This window comes from Armigeres subalbatus, chromosome 1 (genome assembly GCF_024139115.2).
Source record: "Armigeres subalbatus isolate Guangzhou_Male chromosome 1, GZ_Asu_2, whole genome shotgun sequence".
NCBI classification, from domain to species: Eukaryota; Metazoa; Arthropoda; class Insecta; order Diptera; family Culicidae; genus Armigeres; species Armigeres subalbatus.
Window position 1 is genome coordinate 149,094,919 of NC_085139.1, and position 16,635 is coordinate 149,111,553.

The following is a 16,635-nucleotide window of genomic DNA, read 5'->3' on the forward strand; positions in this document are numbered from 1 at the left end:
TATCAACGTTTGCAGTTCGCGATTCCAGACACTTTTTACCAGGATGGGCTGGTAAAAGGCATTGACGACAGGATTTTGGTTGATTTAAATAAGTTACCATAGTGGTTTCTGTTCCTGATAGTTACGTACGAGGGGATATTGCGAAGCAGATTCATCCTCAACACTCGCACACCATTTGAAATTCCGGGAAAATAGTGCCGCCATGCTTCGTTTCTGATACAGATTATCTCACCATATTTCAGCATGAAATCACTTATAGCACTGTTACTCATAGATTGAGGGAGATCGTGAAACCGCACGGTCACTGCCTCACAATCCGCATAAGCCGGTATGCGGAATTCCTTGTCTGCACACACCATTTTACATTTCCAATTATTTTCTAATTGATAGCGTCTGACAATTTCTTGATTGTTCATCTCAATAAGCACACAATGCGGCTATTGTGCAATTGTATCTGTATGCTCGAAACATCATCATATTGGAGCCTCAACTGGCTTTCCAGGAACAGCTTCACTTTCCCAGCATCAGGGCGTACTGGGAGAACACTAAAGTCCACCACCAATGTATTCTTCCGCACGCTACACATTTTCCACGGGATATATTGTCTGTTTCCTTGATAACAAAACGCGCCGACCATTTTTTACGCACTATCAAAATCGTCGCCAACATCTTTATTCTAAAATTATGTTGGTTTTATTAGAAAATAATGTCAATCTGCATTAAAAACAGGGCTCAATTTTGGGAAATAATGTGATTATTGAGTATATAAAATTTTGTTCACAGTTGATTTGACAGATCTTATGGCCATTTCTGCTGGCGACGATTTTGGCGTCAATTTGTTTTGCGACGATTTCAAATCGTCGCGGCCGATAAGGTGGGAAATTGATAATATTTAAAGCGAGATCGAGCTAAATGATAGAAACGCGTCCGACTTTGATAATGTCTGGCTGTGAACTGCGGTTTTATCTTTGTCAGATCTTAAGCGCGTGAAATTAGGGTACTTCACGGTAATTAAAGTTTTTCTTCTACAACTTTTTGATATGAAACCTCGCGTGCAAAACAAACCAATCTATCAGAAAGCTAAAGTTTTAAGCTTTGAAATGGTATATAAAACCTTATATTTGGAGAAAAATTTACTTCATAACATACAAATCAAAGTTAGTAATGATTCTTTATTTTTTATTAGCTTTTTCACTTCACCAGCCCATATCTTTTGACTGAATAAACACAGCGCTTCAATATTTTCCGATTCTCGTATCTAGGGTATATACTTTCATATGATATATAAATTAGACAAATTGGAGTTAGTAATGGCCACCCTTTTCCCCATAGTGCACTGTATGTAATTCATTGTTGCTGAAGCCAAATTTGCTTTCATTCTCTTTGTTGGTCTCTAGTAAATATTTAAAGTAATAATTAAAATTATTGCGTAATATATTTATATGAGTTTCGGGGCAATGGCTATTCTGGGTAGTGGGGTATTCGGGGTAGTGGTCATTCGGGGGATTTACCTTTCGGGGTACTGGTGTTCGGAGTAGTGACATTCAGGGCAGTGACATTCGGGTTAGTGTCATAGAACCAAGAAAACATGTCCTCGCAAAGGATATCATCTGGTAAGCCTACGCTATGATTGTCGGGGGTTGATGCTTCTGCGGCACCTCAGAAATTGGAGACGTGAAAGAGTCTGCTTTGTAGCTGAGTTAAGAGCGGCATGTGAGTCACCAACCTATGGTCGCCTGCGGCTTGGTAGACAAGTTGTATTACTCCGGTGCAGGACGGATGATAACCAAACTGATTGAGGTCGTGAGATGCCAAGTCGGGTTACTTCCTGCAAAGTTCGTGGCCTTCTACTTGTTGGTGATCTCGCGGCTCAGGTGAGTGAGTGTTGGGGCACATGTGGTGCCCGTCTGTCTTTGTGCACATGTGGTACTTGTGTACGTCATGTATCGTTTTAGTAGGAGTACGTTTAGTACTGCATCCACTGCAGTATAAAAATTGTGAAGGAGAAGATGGTAGCATGAAAAGCTAAAGAACTGCACGGTACTCATCCTCATCAACTTGAACTTGGGCCTTCTTTAGTTCAAGTGGAAGAGAACTTGAATTCGATCTCCAGATAAACTACTCCTCTCGGCAAAGTAGAAGCTGATAACGCTTTGGACTTAAAGTTCAATTTCATCCCACGACGACTAATAAATTCAACTTTTATTAATAGGATGTAGTGGGTGTTTGTGTCTGCTCGTATACTATTTAGGCCTATAATATTCTTCTGCGGTAAGACGCGCGGCTACAAAGCAAGACCATGCTGAGGGTGGCTGGGTTCGATTCCCGGTGCCGGTCTAGACAATTTTCGGATTGGAAATTGTCTCGACTTCCCTGGGCATGAAAGTATCATCGTGTTAGCCTCATGATATACGAATGCAAAAATGGTAACTTGGCTTAGAAACCTCGCAGTTAATAACTGTGGAAGTGCTTAATGAACACTAAGCTGCGAGGCGGCTCTGTCCCAGTGTGGGGATGTAATGCCAGTAAGAAGAAGAAGATATTCTTATGATATATTTTTTATGGAACGCGCTGAACCACCAGATCCTCTTCATCAAGTTAAACCAATAATCAAATTTTCATCGAGCATTTATTTGATTTTTGAAAGCTTGTCACCTCCAGTATTGTCCTCTTTGCAATCGTTCAGCTTCTAGAACGCTGGGTAGTTCTTGGGTACAGCTTCTAATAAGTTTTAGCAAAAGTTTTGCGTTTCTAGCGTGTTGTTTTTTGCTATTCTCGTCCACAGTACCTACCATGAATGCAGCCAACACAACAGCTGTTCCATTAATGCCTGGAGCGCCACTAGTACTTCCTCCGATTCCATTTATGGGTATTCCGCCTTACGCGATGCCCCTTCCACCAGTACCACCTGCTCTGGATACCCTGACTGAAGAGGAACTACGAACCATGGAAGGCAACGAACGTCATCACGTCGAAGAGCGAATCAAGGTATGTAACCAGTGTGAGACAGTAACTGAATACAACTAATATTCTTTTTCCAATAGCATCTGCAAAACATTCGAACTCTGCTCGATGCATCAGTGGCACTTATGAATCAGTACACCGCGATGGTGGCTCGTTTACCTCCGGCAACTGCTCCTGTAGAGAGCGCGACAGCTACAAGTCAAACTTCTGAAGCAGCTGTCCCAGTGTCAGATTTGGACGCCTTGTTGAATCGACCCGTGACTACTGAAAATAATCCATCAGTCGTTCCAACGGGAGCGGCGACTGCCAAACTGGAAGATCTCGGCAGCGATGATGATTCCTTGTCAAAATTCAACAAAGAGCCTCTTCCGAGTACTAGCAAACAGTTTCTTATCACCCCGGATCAGCAACAATCGGTGCCAAGCACCTCTGCTAATAGCAGTAGCAGCAGTAGAAGCAGTAGCAATGTCAGGCCGGAAGAGAGTTCCGAAATGAGTGAAATCCGTCGTAGGCGGCTAGAAAAGTTCGGTTCCCGGACAAGCTCTGATTAGAGAACTTGTTGAACAGCAATCGATGAGACTGGTTCGAGTATGCTGATGTATTCAACGCAATTATAAAACAACTGAACTTGCGTATTTAGTCAGATATCTTCTGTTCTTCACTGCATTATGTTCCTATACGAAAAAAAAAACAATTGCCTATTTTATGTCAAAATTTCTAAGAGCTTCAATTCTTAATTAGTTGATCCTTAAATATTTGCGTTTTAGTTTATTTCTTACCTGCTACGAATAGGGGCTCGATTAGCATCACTGTGCTGCATTTGTGCAAGTCGTTATAGGGAACTGAGCTATGTACCATAAACAGTGAAATTAATCATATAGATTGTAACGATATTTCTAACTGAATATGACACAAAAGTAATGTAGTGAGGAAGCAGCAACAAAAATATTGTTTATTTAAAGTGTACTAGCTAGCGCCGGAGCTCGTTCACTATTTGTATATGTAAATATTCCTACATCTCAATAAATGTATAAAATAAGCCGATTTTGTTTCATTTCACTGCTATTCTGCCGTAATCTGAAATACCAATAGGGATCAATCAACGATACTACGCCACGACACACCTACCTCAGCATGCGCAGTCCACACTCAAACTTCTGCTGTGCTTCGAGGTGGTGACGCACTATGACACTCCAGCCTCAACACAAGCAGATCACTCGCACTCTGCTGAAGCAGCACACGCAATACCCTACCGAAGTAGGAACACTCCCCATACCAATTGGCACTCACTGGGCTCACGTGCGCTTTGAGCGGCACACTGTCGCTTTGATAGGGCCTTCAATTGCATCCAAGGAAATGCCGCAATGTTGTCTCTTCATAAGAATATAGTATATTATAGGCAGCAAAAAGTGCGATGCGTCTTTTCTTCTGGGGAGCGCGGCGGTACCCCGTTTGGCATAATGCCATATGGCATAATGCCGTTTGGCATAATGGTCATTTGGCATAATGGCCGTTTGGCATAATGGCCATTTGGCATAATTTGTATGCGGTGTCAAATTGAGGGCCGTTTGGCATAATAGCCATTTGGCATAATTTACATACTGTTCCAATTTTTTTTAACTTTATTAATGTGTTTTTTTTTCCAAATTAATTGCCCAGGAATCTACTTAGCATCATCGGAGGTGAATTACTCCGATGATGCTAAGTAGACTTTAAAGCTCTAAAGATTATACGACAATTTGCGGTACAACATTCCGCGGTAATTTATTTCTTGATGTACCACATCGCGATCATTACCATTGCGCAATATTCCATTCTGCGTTTTGTATCATTCCGCAGTTAGAATTATTTTGGAGTGAATCGTTTTGCTGCCAATACCCGAGCAAATTTGAGTATTCAAAGAAGGCAAAATAACACATTTTGCCTTATAACAGGCAAACACGTGCATCACGAAACGGTACACCGTAAAATTGTCGAGACAGTCAAACCTATGTGAACCTATGTGAAACATGTGCTGCTAGGGTTTTTCAAGGGACCATCGCAGTAATCCATAACATATTTTATAATATGGCATAACTTGCTTCCATGACTCGTTATCGAGTCATAGAACATCGTCTCTTGAAGGGTTCACTGTATATCCCGCTGAAGATTATTTACTTCAACACCTTATCATTTTCATTTCCTATAATTTACCCTTCTTTGAAACGCGAGCAGTTCTTTGTTTATTTCAATGGAATTTTTGAACTGACCATTTCTTGAAAGCCTTGCTAGAAAAACTTGTATTCACTTTTTTTTTGTAATTTACCCTTCTTTATTGCATATGAATTGTTGCAAACGGCAATTAATTTGGAACCGTATATAAATTATGCCAAATGGCCTTTATGCCAAACGGCCCTCACCGCATACAAATTATGACAAATGGTCGTTATGCCAAACGGCTCTTATGCCAAATGGCCATTATGCCAAATGACCTTCAATTTGACACCGCATATATATTATGCCAAATGGCCATTATGCCAAACGGCCCTTATGCCAAATGACTATTATGCCAAACGGGGTACCGCCCATTTAAACTCTGATTGTTCCAACATGCGCTGCCAACCCCAAATTCACCTATTTTGCCAATCAACTCTCCACACACCAAGCACCAAGAGTCTCCAAACTGTTCAAACACTCACACACACGCATCAATGCATCGGCGCATGCGTCATCACGCCGGTGTTTCTTCTTCTTTTTTATATTTTTCCTTTCAAGGGTGACGCAATCCATTATAAAAGCGAGGGTGTCAAGGATGTTCCTTCATTCCGGTTCGAGACAGCAGCACCTACGGACGTGTTTTCGCATTTTTTTCCAAGTGTTTTTTCTCGTTCATTCGCTGTTTACGTTTTCGCTTCGTCGCGTTGGCGTTATTTTCTCCCGGACCCGTCATGGGAGACTCGGTGGCCGATTCGGTCGCGAGTAAAGTGCCTAAGCGCACTGCTCTTGGAGGCGCGGGTAACCCCTCCAAGCAGCTTTTGCAGAGAAACGTGTTCTCGCCGTTGCCGCTTGATGACGCCGGCAATCCGCCGAAGAAGCGCAAGAACCAGCAGTCGCAGCTGCCACAAACTCAACCGGTACGGAAGGAGAAGTGCCCGCCGGTTTTAATTAGAGGTGACCCGCCGTAACTGCGACCAAAAATCCAGGAACTGATCACGAAAAGCCTAAACTGCAAATTCCGGCTCTGCAGTGAAGGCGTTAAGGTGATGCCCACCAACACGGACCATCGCAAGTCAGTCGTGGAGTTCCTCGAGGTCCACAGATATGAGTTCTACACTCATGACCTCCCGGCACGAAGACGCTCAAGGCTTTGTTGCGAGGGCTCCATGACATGGAGGAAAATGAGCTCATCCAGGAATTGGAAGGCAGCGGACTCAAGCCAGTCGCGGTGCACAAAATTGCTCGTCACGACAAGTCAAGAAGGTATCCCGACCAGCTTTATCTGGTCCACCTGGAGCTTGGCTCCACAAGCTTCAAGGACCTGAAGCTGGTTGAGATAATCAACCATACCGTCGTTGACTGGGAGCGATATCGCCCAGTGCACCGCGACGTTACGCAGTGCACCAACTGGTTCAACCTCGGGCACGGAAGCAGAAACTGAAGCCGCGCTGCAACAAGTGTGGCAAACCCCACCCAACTGACGAGTGCGACAAAATGGAGGTGGCTGATCCCAAGTGCGCCAACTGTGGCGACAAACATCGGGCCACCACAAAGGGCTGCCCAAAGCGAGCCGAGTTCCTGAAAATCCGGAAGAAGGCTCCTACCAGGAACGTTCCGAAGAAGAACCGTGTTCCTGTAGTCAACGAGGTGAACTATCCGGTTATCACCGCTCCCCGTTGAGCGATTCCAATCGTCCCACCGTTACAACCACACAAGCTCCAGTCGGTTCAAGCTCCAGCGCCATCAGCACCATCCACCAGCGAATGGGCCCTACCCCATCCTTCTGGGTTCCGTCGGCAGCCGTAGAGCAAAAACGCCCCCCCTGAAGAATTTGTTCCGCTGTACATCCCGGAGCAGCTCACCCAAACGCCTGGTACACGATCAGGCACTCTACGCTTGCACTCGCGCTAACGCTCCATGTGAGTCTGATTTGTGTGCCCACCCAGAGTCATACCATCATACCATCTGACTTGTGTGCTCACCCTATCATGCCATCCCAAGTATTGTCGGCGTAGCACCAACTTAGAATTCGGAAGTCGGGACTTCCGAACCGAACTTTTTTCCGAAGTTTTATCTGTCAAACTAATTGATGCACTGTTTAGCGCATCATTATTTGAATCCAGCGCACTACTTCCGAAGTTGGGAAAGTTGCTAAAAGGCGGTATAACTTTGTTCCGGATAGACAATAACATTTAAAGTTTTATAACGCTCTTGAAGACCATAATTTACTCTACAAGAGTGCTATAAAACCAACATAAAACCAAAAGGTTACTATGGATGTTAGTCTGACTTGTATGCTCACCTCTATCATGCCATGTGAGTCTAACTTGGATGCTCACCTCGAACATACCATGTGAGACTGACTTGTGTGCTCACCCACATTCCTCTGTCACGCCGCGGGTTATCAGTTGTCATAGAAACCAACATTCCTGTGCCACTTCCAGCACGGCGTGTGCAGTCCATGCACACACCTATTCATTCACACTTCTGCCACGCTTCGAGGTGACGATCTCGGTTGCCACCCGCTGCGCCGTTACCTCTGCATAGGCAGACCATTCACACACTTCTCCGCGTTCGGCAGTTTTCGCTCTAACTAACCAATCACAAGTTAGTACCGCTTGTCGATTGCTGCTCGGCATGCCAGATTCTCTGTAAGCTGCAAGCAATCTGAGTGGTTGCAGTCGAGACGAACAGTATGTGCTCTGCAGCTTCGTCAACACCTGGGCAGTCAGGGCATACGGGGACCTCCTCGTACCCACTGTCGGAAACAGCCATGGCCTGACAGCTTGATATGTTAGGAATCAGCCGATGAGTCCACCTACCTTTCGAGGAATTATCACACTCACGCTGCCATCTGGCAACCGAAGTCACCCTGGTACGCTCGCGTACTCCTCTGGTGCCAGGTAGCTCAAAACACTCCTCGTCTTCCCGGATGACCAGCCCGACTGGCATCATGCTCACTATCACGCAGGATGCGTCGAGCGATACCGTGCGGTAGGCAGATATCACTCTGAGAACGTAGCCTACGTCTACTGGGGCACACCTTGGAGCTGCTGGACATCATCCTCCATAATGCCGCCATTGCAGTCGAAGCCTTCTTGCATGCATATTCGACATGGCTAACGAAGCTTGTCGTCTATGATGACCCCAAGAATCTTCAGACTCCGCTTTAAAGTGATCGCGGCGTCTCCCAATTGAACAACTGCATGTTGTGCCGACTTACGGTTATTGACGATAATCACCTCCGTTTGAGCGAGCTCAAGGCCTCTCGCACTCATCCAGTCCGCCACAATGCTGGTCGCGTGTGCTGCGGTTAGTTCTACTTCGGGAATTGACTCCTGGTAGACCTCTAGGGTTAAATCGTCAGCAAAGCCGACGATCTTCACACCACGAGAGAACTTTAACTTCAGAATCCCGTCATACATCAGGTTTCATAGTTCCGGGCGCCCAGGATTGACCCTTGCGGGACTCCTGCGGTAATGGGAACACTTATCTGACTCGCATCAATCTCGTATAGCAGCACGCGGTTCTGGAAGTAGCTTTCCAAGATCCGGTACAGTCCCACTGGCAGGCTAAGCCGGCGTAACGAGAGCGCGATGGCATCCCAGCTTGCGCTATTGAATGCGTTCTTCACGTCCAGTGTTATTAACGCACAGTATCGAATTCCTCGCCTTTTCCGTTCGATCGCTATCTCTGCAGTCTTAAGCACTGAGTTGATAGCGTCCACCGTGGACTTACCCTTCCGAAAACCAAACTGGTTTCATCCGTACCCTCTGTGTACGGGGGGATGATCCTCTCGAGCATCGCGTCGATCAGGCAAATTGGTCTGTACGCCGATGGTTCGCCCGGAGGCTTCCCGGCCTTCGGCAGCAGTACCAACTTCTACCTTTCCTATCTCTCAGACACGACACTCATATACGACACTCATCTCCGCATAGCTAGCCTGAACATGTTCGGTTTCGCTATGATCGCTGCCTTGAGTGCACTGTTTGGGACTCCATCAGGCCCTGGAGCTTTGTTCATCGCAAGGGAATTAGCCACTGCGAGTAACTCTTCGTTCGTCACCGGAGCCACCATTTCGGCCACACTACCAGCGCCTTGCAACGCAGGAGGCCAGGGACTTGTGGCTCGGGACGGGAAGAGTACTTCGATAATCCTCGCCAACCGGTCCGGTGATCGTTCGGGGGGTGAAGAGTCCCCTTTGGTTTTGGCCATAACGGTCCTATAGGCGTCACCCCACGGATTAGCGTTGGCACCCTCGCACAGGTTGTCGAAGCACGCTCTCTTGCTGCTCTTAATGGCATTGTTAAAGGTCAGTTTCGAGGCCATTACTGCTCTTAGTAGTCGTCGTTGGTATGGAAGCGTGAATGGAACATTGCCTGCAGCGACCCAACGATAGAATCAGGGCGACTAGCTGTCGTCGTCGAGGCGATGAAATCGCTTAGGTATGAGGATCCTTAAAATGTATAAAACTGGTTCAAAAGACTAATAATTTGTCATCTTTTCAAGCATTAGAGGGAAAAATAATTGTCAACATCAGTTGACACCATTATAAACAACGGCATTAATGGAAAATAAGTATTAAATAAATAACACAATAGAGGTTTAGCAATACTGATTGCTTTCTTCAATCATGTTTATTTCCATTCTAGCATTGCGAGAACATACATACATTACCATGATTAAACGCTATCTGTTTTGTATGTAAAAAATGTAGAATCCTTTAGACTCAAAAGAACTGATCGGATTTTTATTTATTCCATAACTACACTTTCAGTGCCTTCTTGAGTCTAATATTAACGGCAAGCAGAACTAATGTACAAGGTGGTACAAGATAATCGCTGTCATGTGCATTTGACTGATAGAGATTAACTGGATGAATGTCACAATAGGCGAATAAAAAATACACAAAGTTCTACCTTCTAGAACACCGTATAAATTCTCGAGAAGTGCTTCTTTATGTAACTAAATAGTTGGTAGGTGGTGATCGGAACGTAGGTAAAGATTCTTCTGCGGCACCCGGGATTCCTGCGTGGCCGGCAACTGTGGTAACGAAGTGTTGGATATCTTCGACTTCAAATCTCGACTGTTTTGTTTTTGGTTCTCCAAGGTAATGGTTTGCTCGATCTCCTTCTGCTTACTGACGTAATCCTCAAAGTATGGATGTGTCACAAGCCTTTCGCATGACCAACGCTTGGCAGGATCTTTGTCAAGGCATTTCTAAAGAAGAAGATACAATGGGTAAGTATGGGTTAGCGATAAAACTGTTCAGGGCACTGCGCTACCTTGAGAAAGTCCATCATCATAGGATTAGAGAGGGTGCGTTGTGGCATCTTATTCTCCAGTGGTTCAAGCGTAGGAGGAACTGGTAGTGTGATACCCTTATAAAAGAAAAGTACATTTGTGGTTAGATATAAGACATTATTAATACGCGAATTTAATAAATGAATGCAGATGTTATTTAGAGTCTACGGACTCTCACTCCATGAAGATTGCTGATATTTACCGAGCATTCATAATCAATTAAATATTCTTCCATTATATGCAACAAAAGGATACCCTACCTCTAAAACCAATCTGAAAACAATTAAGGGTGGATCTCACCGGAGTTGTTAGATTGTCTCTTACAGAAATCTGTCTATTTAAAAACTAGTCCATTCTTCATTAAATAGCATTCCCGAACACAATAATCATAATCGACGCTTAGCTGAGATTTGGCAGATCGCAGTAGAAAAAATAGTTGATATGAATATGGCGAGGTTTCATATGAGATTTTGGTCCACCAGCCAAATTCCGCAAACATATTTTCATTGCGTATTACGCATTTTGTCTACTGCAATTAGTTTGCTGTATTCATAGCTGGGCTGCAAAATAGTGGGTTCACATCAAGGAAGAAGCGCCCAACATAGCTCTGGTCCCTACAAGTTCCTATCCCACGCTTCCACGTGTCGTCCGACGATGACAAAAGACCGCCAGCTAAGGGTTATGTACTTAGCTGGTACTGCAGCCTGGGCACTGTTGTCCTTCTGTCATCAGCTAGAGTGAGAAGGTACGCTTCGAGCGTCTGTTTACCAGGAGGTGCGGCTCAAACAGCGTCTGTCTGGTACCCAGCGGCTGATTATTGAAATGCTGTATAGCGTCAGCTATACCTAAGGTGGCAGCCCCACCAGCGCAATGTAGGTAGCGCGACCTATGTTAAGGTAGCTTACTGAAGACTCTCAAATACCACGAAAAATGGAGATAGAAGATAACGTTATTTTTGGCAACCGACCCGGCAACGTTATTTCGTCGAGCTATGATAGGAAACTCGGTACCTAGAATGTCAGGACCCTAAATGAACCTGGACGAGTGAGCCTCCTGGCTCGTGAACAACAGAAGGTTGGAGTGAACGTGGCCGCTATTCAAGAAGTCCGATGGCCTAGAACCGGAGAACGTGAATTCTGAGCCGTGGATCCCACGACCAACACTGCATTTAAATATAACATCTATCACAGCGGCGGCGGAAAAGCAGAGCATGGAGTTGGTTTCGTAGTGATGGGCAAGCAGATGAAGCGAGTGATGAAATCCATTAGCGAACAAATCTGTGTGTTGAGAATAAGGGGCAAATTCTTCAATTACAGCCCAATCAACGTTTACGCGACGACATAAATCCGATGACGTGAAGAACACGTTTCATGAATGTCTTGATAAAGCCTATGGAGTTTTGTCTTTTTCTTCTTCAATGGCTCTACATTCCAACTGGAACTTGGCCTGCTTTTCAACTTAATATTCTATTAGCATTTATTCAGTTATAAATTGAAAGCTTTTCTATGCCCGCCATTGCATGAGTATGTATCTTGTGTGGTAAGTATACAATAGTGTATCGCCCAGGGTATCGAGAAAGTTTCCAACCCGAAAACATCCTAGACCGGACCAAGAATCGAACTTGTCATCTCCGGATTGGCACGCCTACGCCTTTGCACGCAAGGCTACTGGAGACAAGTTTAGTACTTTCCATTTAATTCCACTAAGTTTTGTTATCTTTGCAGATACGTATTTCGATCTCAACTGTGAAGTCGTCTTCAGTGTCTCGTACTTGACTCGACTTAAGTCGGAATTAAATGGAAAGTACTAAACTCGTCTAAGGAGAGTGCCCGAAGCATGACATGAAAATTGTTATCGGAGACGCTGACGCTCAGGTCGGTAGAGAAGACTTTTTCCATCCTATAATGGATGTAACTCCGTTACCAATGACAAAGGCCTACGGCTAGTAAATTTCACTGCTGCTAGAGGGATGGCCATCAGTATCACCTACTTTGCTCGAAAGAATATCCGAAAGCACACCCGAATGGTGAAACATGCAACCAGATAGACCATGTTCTGGTGGATGGGCGCCATTTCTCGGATGTTATCAATATGCGGACATTCAGAGGTCCGAACATTGATTCTGATCACCACCTCGTTGTCAGTAAAATTCGATTACAGTTGTCAACTGTATCGAACGGAAGATCACAGCGAATGATCCCAAGTAACTAAAAGTTTCTTCAAGAGTACGTGTTTCGCTTAAGCAGCTCTGTGAAGCTGATTAGGCGAAAAACGTACCCTTAAAGGAACTTTTGGTTACTTGGGAAGCGTTACAATATCCAGCGATTGTCGGCGGAAGGAATATCGGCTGAGTACCACCAGAAGCTTGACGAACGGATAGGTGCAATCAACGTTAGCGACAACATCAACGTTCTATGGGAGTCGATCCATGGAGCGGTGAGCACAACAGCACGATAAGTGGTCGGCAATGTATAGAGGCGACCAAGGACGGATTGGTTCGATGTAGAGTATCAGAGAGTGACAAACGAGAAGAACGTTGCCAGAAGTCGGATGTTGGTGTCAGGTACCCGAACGAATAGAGATCGGTAAAACGAAGCAAGAGCAGCCGAAAAACGAACCCACCACAGGAAGAAAAAAGAGTGCAGGAAAGAATGGAGCAGAATGATATGGTAAGACTGATGGCGTGTGGAGAAAAACAGCGCAACGACCAAGAAGGAAATTTGTTGATAGATAAAACCGAAGTGGCTGCCAGGTGGAAGTAACACTTCGAGGCGTTGTTCAATTGTGGAAGTGACGCTACATCGGTGAACAGAATAAATATTACCGATGAAGGACAAGCTGTGGAGCCGCCCACACTGGATGAGGTTAGAAAAGCTATTAAAGAGCTGAAAAACAATAAGGCTGCGGGGAAGGACCAGCTACCGGCTGAACTTCTCAAACATGGCAGTGAGCAGCTTTATGAACTTCTGCACCGTATTATGTCGAAAATATGGGAAGACGAGGAATTGCCTGCTAGCTGCTTGGGCGGCCTCATCTGCCCTCTCTTTAAGAAAGAGCACAGACTGGAGTGCGCCAATTACCGAGGAATAACCCTCCTTGATTCAGCGTAAAAAAAATTGTCCCGTATTCTGTTCAAAAGATTGACTCCTTCGTCGGCGAATACCAGGCAGGTTTTCGTGAGGGCCGATCAACGATGGATCAAATTTTTACCTTGAGACAAATCCTTGATAAATTCCGGGAGTATAACTTGCAGACATATCATCTGTTAATTGATTTCAAGGCGGCGTACGTCAGTGAAACGGAATGAATTATGGCAAATTATGCTAGAACATGGTTTTCCGGCGAAACTGATACGGCTGATTCGTATAACGTTGGAGATTGTAAGGGTTGCGGATGAAATATCGACATCACTTGTTACCTTAGATAGATCGAATACAGGGTGATGCACTCTCAAATCTACTGTTCAATATAGCGCTCGAGGGAGCGATTAGGTGAGCTGGTGTGCAAAGAAGCGGTACCATTATCATAAGATCGCATATGCTCCTGGGATTTGCGGACGATATAGATATTTTCGGGATTGATCGCCGTGCCGTAGAAGAGGCTTTTGTGCCTTTTAAGAGGGAGACAGTGAGGATTGGACTCACGATCAATACCAGAAAAAGGAAGTACATGGTCGCTGGAAATCAACGTGAGCTCATTAGTGGTGGTGGTATTTAAATGGTGCTGGATGGTGAAAAATTTGATGTGGTGGAAGAATTTTTGTATCTTGGAGCATTAGTGACGTGCGATAATGATGTTACCCGCGACGTTATTGCAGCAGCAAATAGGGCTTATCACAGACTTCGTAACCAGCTTAAGTCCCGTGGTCTGCAAACGAAGACATAATTTGCGCTGTATACTACTCTGATTTATCCAGTGGCGTTATACGGCCATGAACATGGACGTTAAAGGAGGCTGATCGGGGAGCTTCCGGAGTGTTTGAGCGTAAGGTGCTGCGGACAATACTCGGCGAATCGAGTCCAGTGGAGAAAGATACTCCATTCGGCGTAGGTTCATCGAAGAGCTGTAGCCCATCAAGTAAGTAAGTATTCGTAGCTGACCTTTTGTCTAAGATTCTTATCATATTCGGGCCTATGCGGGAATCAATGAGTGACATTTGGCATCAAACCGTAACACAACTTCCACCAAGCACATAATTTTTCATGGATCGATTCCAAGATCCATGAATAATTCTTAAAACCGTAACAAAGTTGATGAAATTTTCACCTGGCCAGCATGTTTTAGTGACATTTTATATGCGCACTTGACCATAGGATAATACATTTACACAATTTCTATACCTACCTTGAAGAATTCATTCTGATTGAATATTGCTAGATGTCTAGGTAGCAGATCCCCAAGTGTACGCCGTATCAGGTATAACTGATCGACATCGCTTCTTCCTGGCCACAGGGCATCTCCGCGTACTAGCTCAGCAAACACACAACCAATAGCCCATACATCAACAGGGGTTCCATACTGTGTGTCGCCCACGAGTAGCTCTGGTGCCCTATACCATCTTGTTGCTACGTAATCGGTGTAGTTTTCTCCGGGACCTGAAAAGATTTGAATAAAATATTTGTTCCACAATCGAAGCTGGCCATAATTACTAAGCATTCTAGCAAATCCAAAGTCACACAGCTTCACCTGGCCCTGGGCTGTGAGAAGGATGTTTTCAGGTTTGATGTCTCGGTGTAAGCAACCCTGTTTATGACAGTAAGCCACCCCCTGGATGGTTTGGAATGTGATTTGTTTTGTTAGGTTATCTGGGCAACCCTGGAATAGAAATGTTTTAAACTTATTTCTCATCGAACTAATTTCAAATGCGTTTTCAGATAGGTGTCTTGATTAATATTTTAAATGAACTGCCACGTAGTGATTGTTTAATTATTTCTGTAATAGACCGTTAATTCATTGGTCGGACAGTAAAGATGTATTCGGACTGCTCGTATGCCACATTTGTAGTTCCTGATCGCAAACGTTGACTGGTGACTGATGGGTGCATCATCATACGAGCTTATGGAGACGCAAGGTCTTTTGAACATTGGTGCATCAACTTCTTGTGACTAAACTTGTTCGCTGAACTCCATCACATATATTATCAATTCAGTAGAAAACCGAATTATCACCGCGCATCACTTCCGAAGTTAGGTTTAACGTATGGATTGTAAGAAAAATCCAACTTCGTTAGCGGCTATAATTCGGTTTTCTACTGAATTGATAATATTGATTAAATAATTGTAAAACTACTCTGGCTTTTGCATGGCAACTAGTATAGGGGTATATTTCCTTAAACAAATTTCAAATTTCAGTGAGCACGCATCACTCAAATTGCATCCAAATCAACTAAAAATTTAAAAGGATTATTAAAATGCCAAATAAAATCATTTAAGCATTGGGAAGCAAAAATTTAGGAGGATTATTAAAATGGCAAATGCAATCCTTATTTAATCATCGGAAAGCAAAACAGTCAAAATTTGAATCACTCTAATGGGCAGTTCACAACGCGTATAATCGCCTACTATGCAGGACAACGTCTGACGGGTCGACTAGTGTTCGATACAATTTGTTATTAATTCAAACTGCTTCACGTTGTTTTGTGCGTAAAATTGTGTGATTTTCATTGGCGTTTGGTGCAGATTGGCATAACCTCGACCAACTGTTTTTCGAATGTTTTCTGAACAAATTTCACCATTCTTTAGTGGTTGCCTTACTCACTTCATCTAGTTTCTTGAAACTAGCTTGTTCGTTATATTTCTAGAGAAGCTCATTTTTTCCAGATTAGCAGGATATTTTCTTGCAAAATATAGAAAATTTATTAGGATACTTCAATGTGAGCAAAATTTAAACAAAAAGACAGGATCGCTGTCTTCGACTAGATGTTTCACAGAGTGATAACACCTAGCATTAGACAACGGCTAGGACATAAAGATGACACCCGGAGGAGAATTTTCCGCTCTTACGAAATGTTTTCTCCTTACTAGGGCGAGAATCGAACCAATGCTCCACAGCACGCAAATGCGCATATACGACTGTCGCCGCTATTTGTCGTTTCAGATCATTTGGTTCGCCAGGCATGGCAAATGCTGGGTAAAGCGTACCTGAAGGAATGAAATAGACCCCACTTTGCGG

At 44.2% G+C, this 16,635-nt stretch overlaps 2 protein-coding genes across 5 annotated transcripts in view; one reads left to right on the forward strand and one right to left on the reverse strand.

The window, feature by feature from the left end:
* The window catches only part of LOC134205237 (E3 ubiquitin-protein ligase HRD1), a 39,741-nt gene extending 35,738 nt beyond the window's left edge, over positions 1-4,003 (forward strand). The window contains exons 5-6 of the mRNA XM_062680308.1: positions 2,786-2,988; positions 3,045-4,003. Coding sequence (XP_062536292.1) covers positions 2,786-2,988; positions 3,045-3,515 — 674 coding nt within the window. The 3' untranslated portion in view covers positions 3,516-4,003. The remainder of the gene's footprint in view (positions 1-2,785; positions 2,989-3,044) is intronic.
* A 5,793-nt stretch (positions 4,004-9,796) lies between these two features.
* The window catches only part of LOC134207327 (cyclin-dependent kinase-like 1), a 127,705-nt gene continuing 120,866 nt past the window's right edge, over positions 9,797-16,635 (reverse strand). For all 4 annotated transcript variants that reach the window (XM_062683064.1, XM_062683057.1, XM_062683054.1 and 1 more), the window contains exons 4-7: positions 15,114-15,279; positions 14,809-15,059; positions 10,446-10,541; positions 9,797-10,380 (exon numbers count right to left, since the gene is read on the reverse strand). In XM_062683064.1, the coding sequence (XP_062539048.1) occupies positions 10,126-10,380; positions 10,446-10,541; positions 14,809-15,059; positions 15,114-15,279 (768 nt within the window). In that variant the 3' untranslated portion in view covers positions 9,797-10,125. The remainder of the gene's footprint in view (positions 10,381-10,445; positions 10,542-14,808; positions 15,060-15,113; positions 15,280-16,635) is intronic.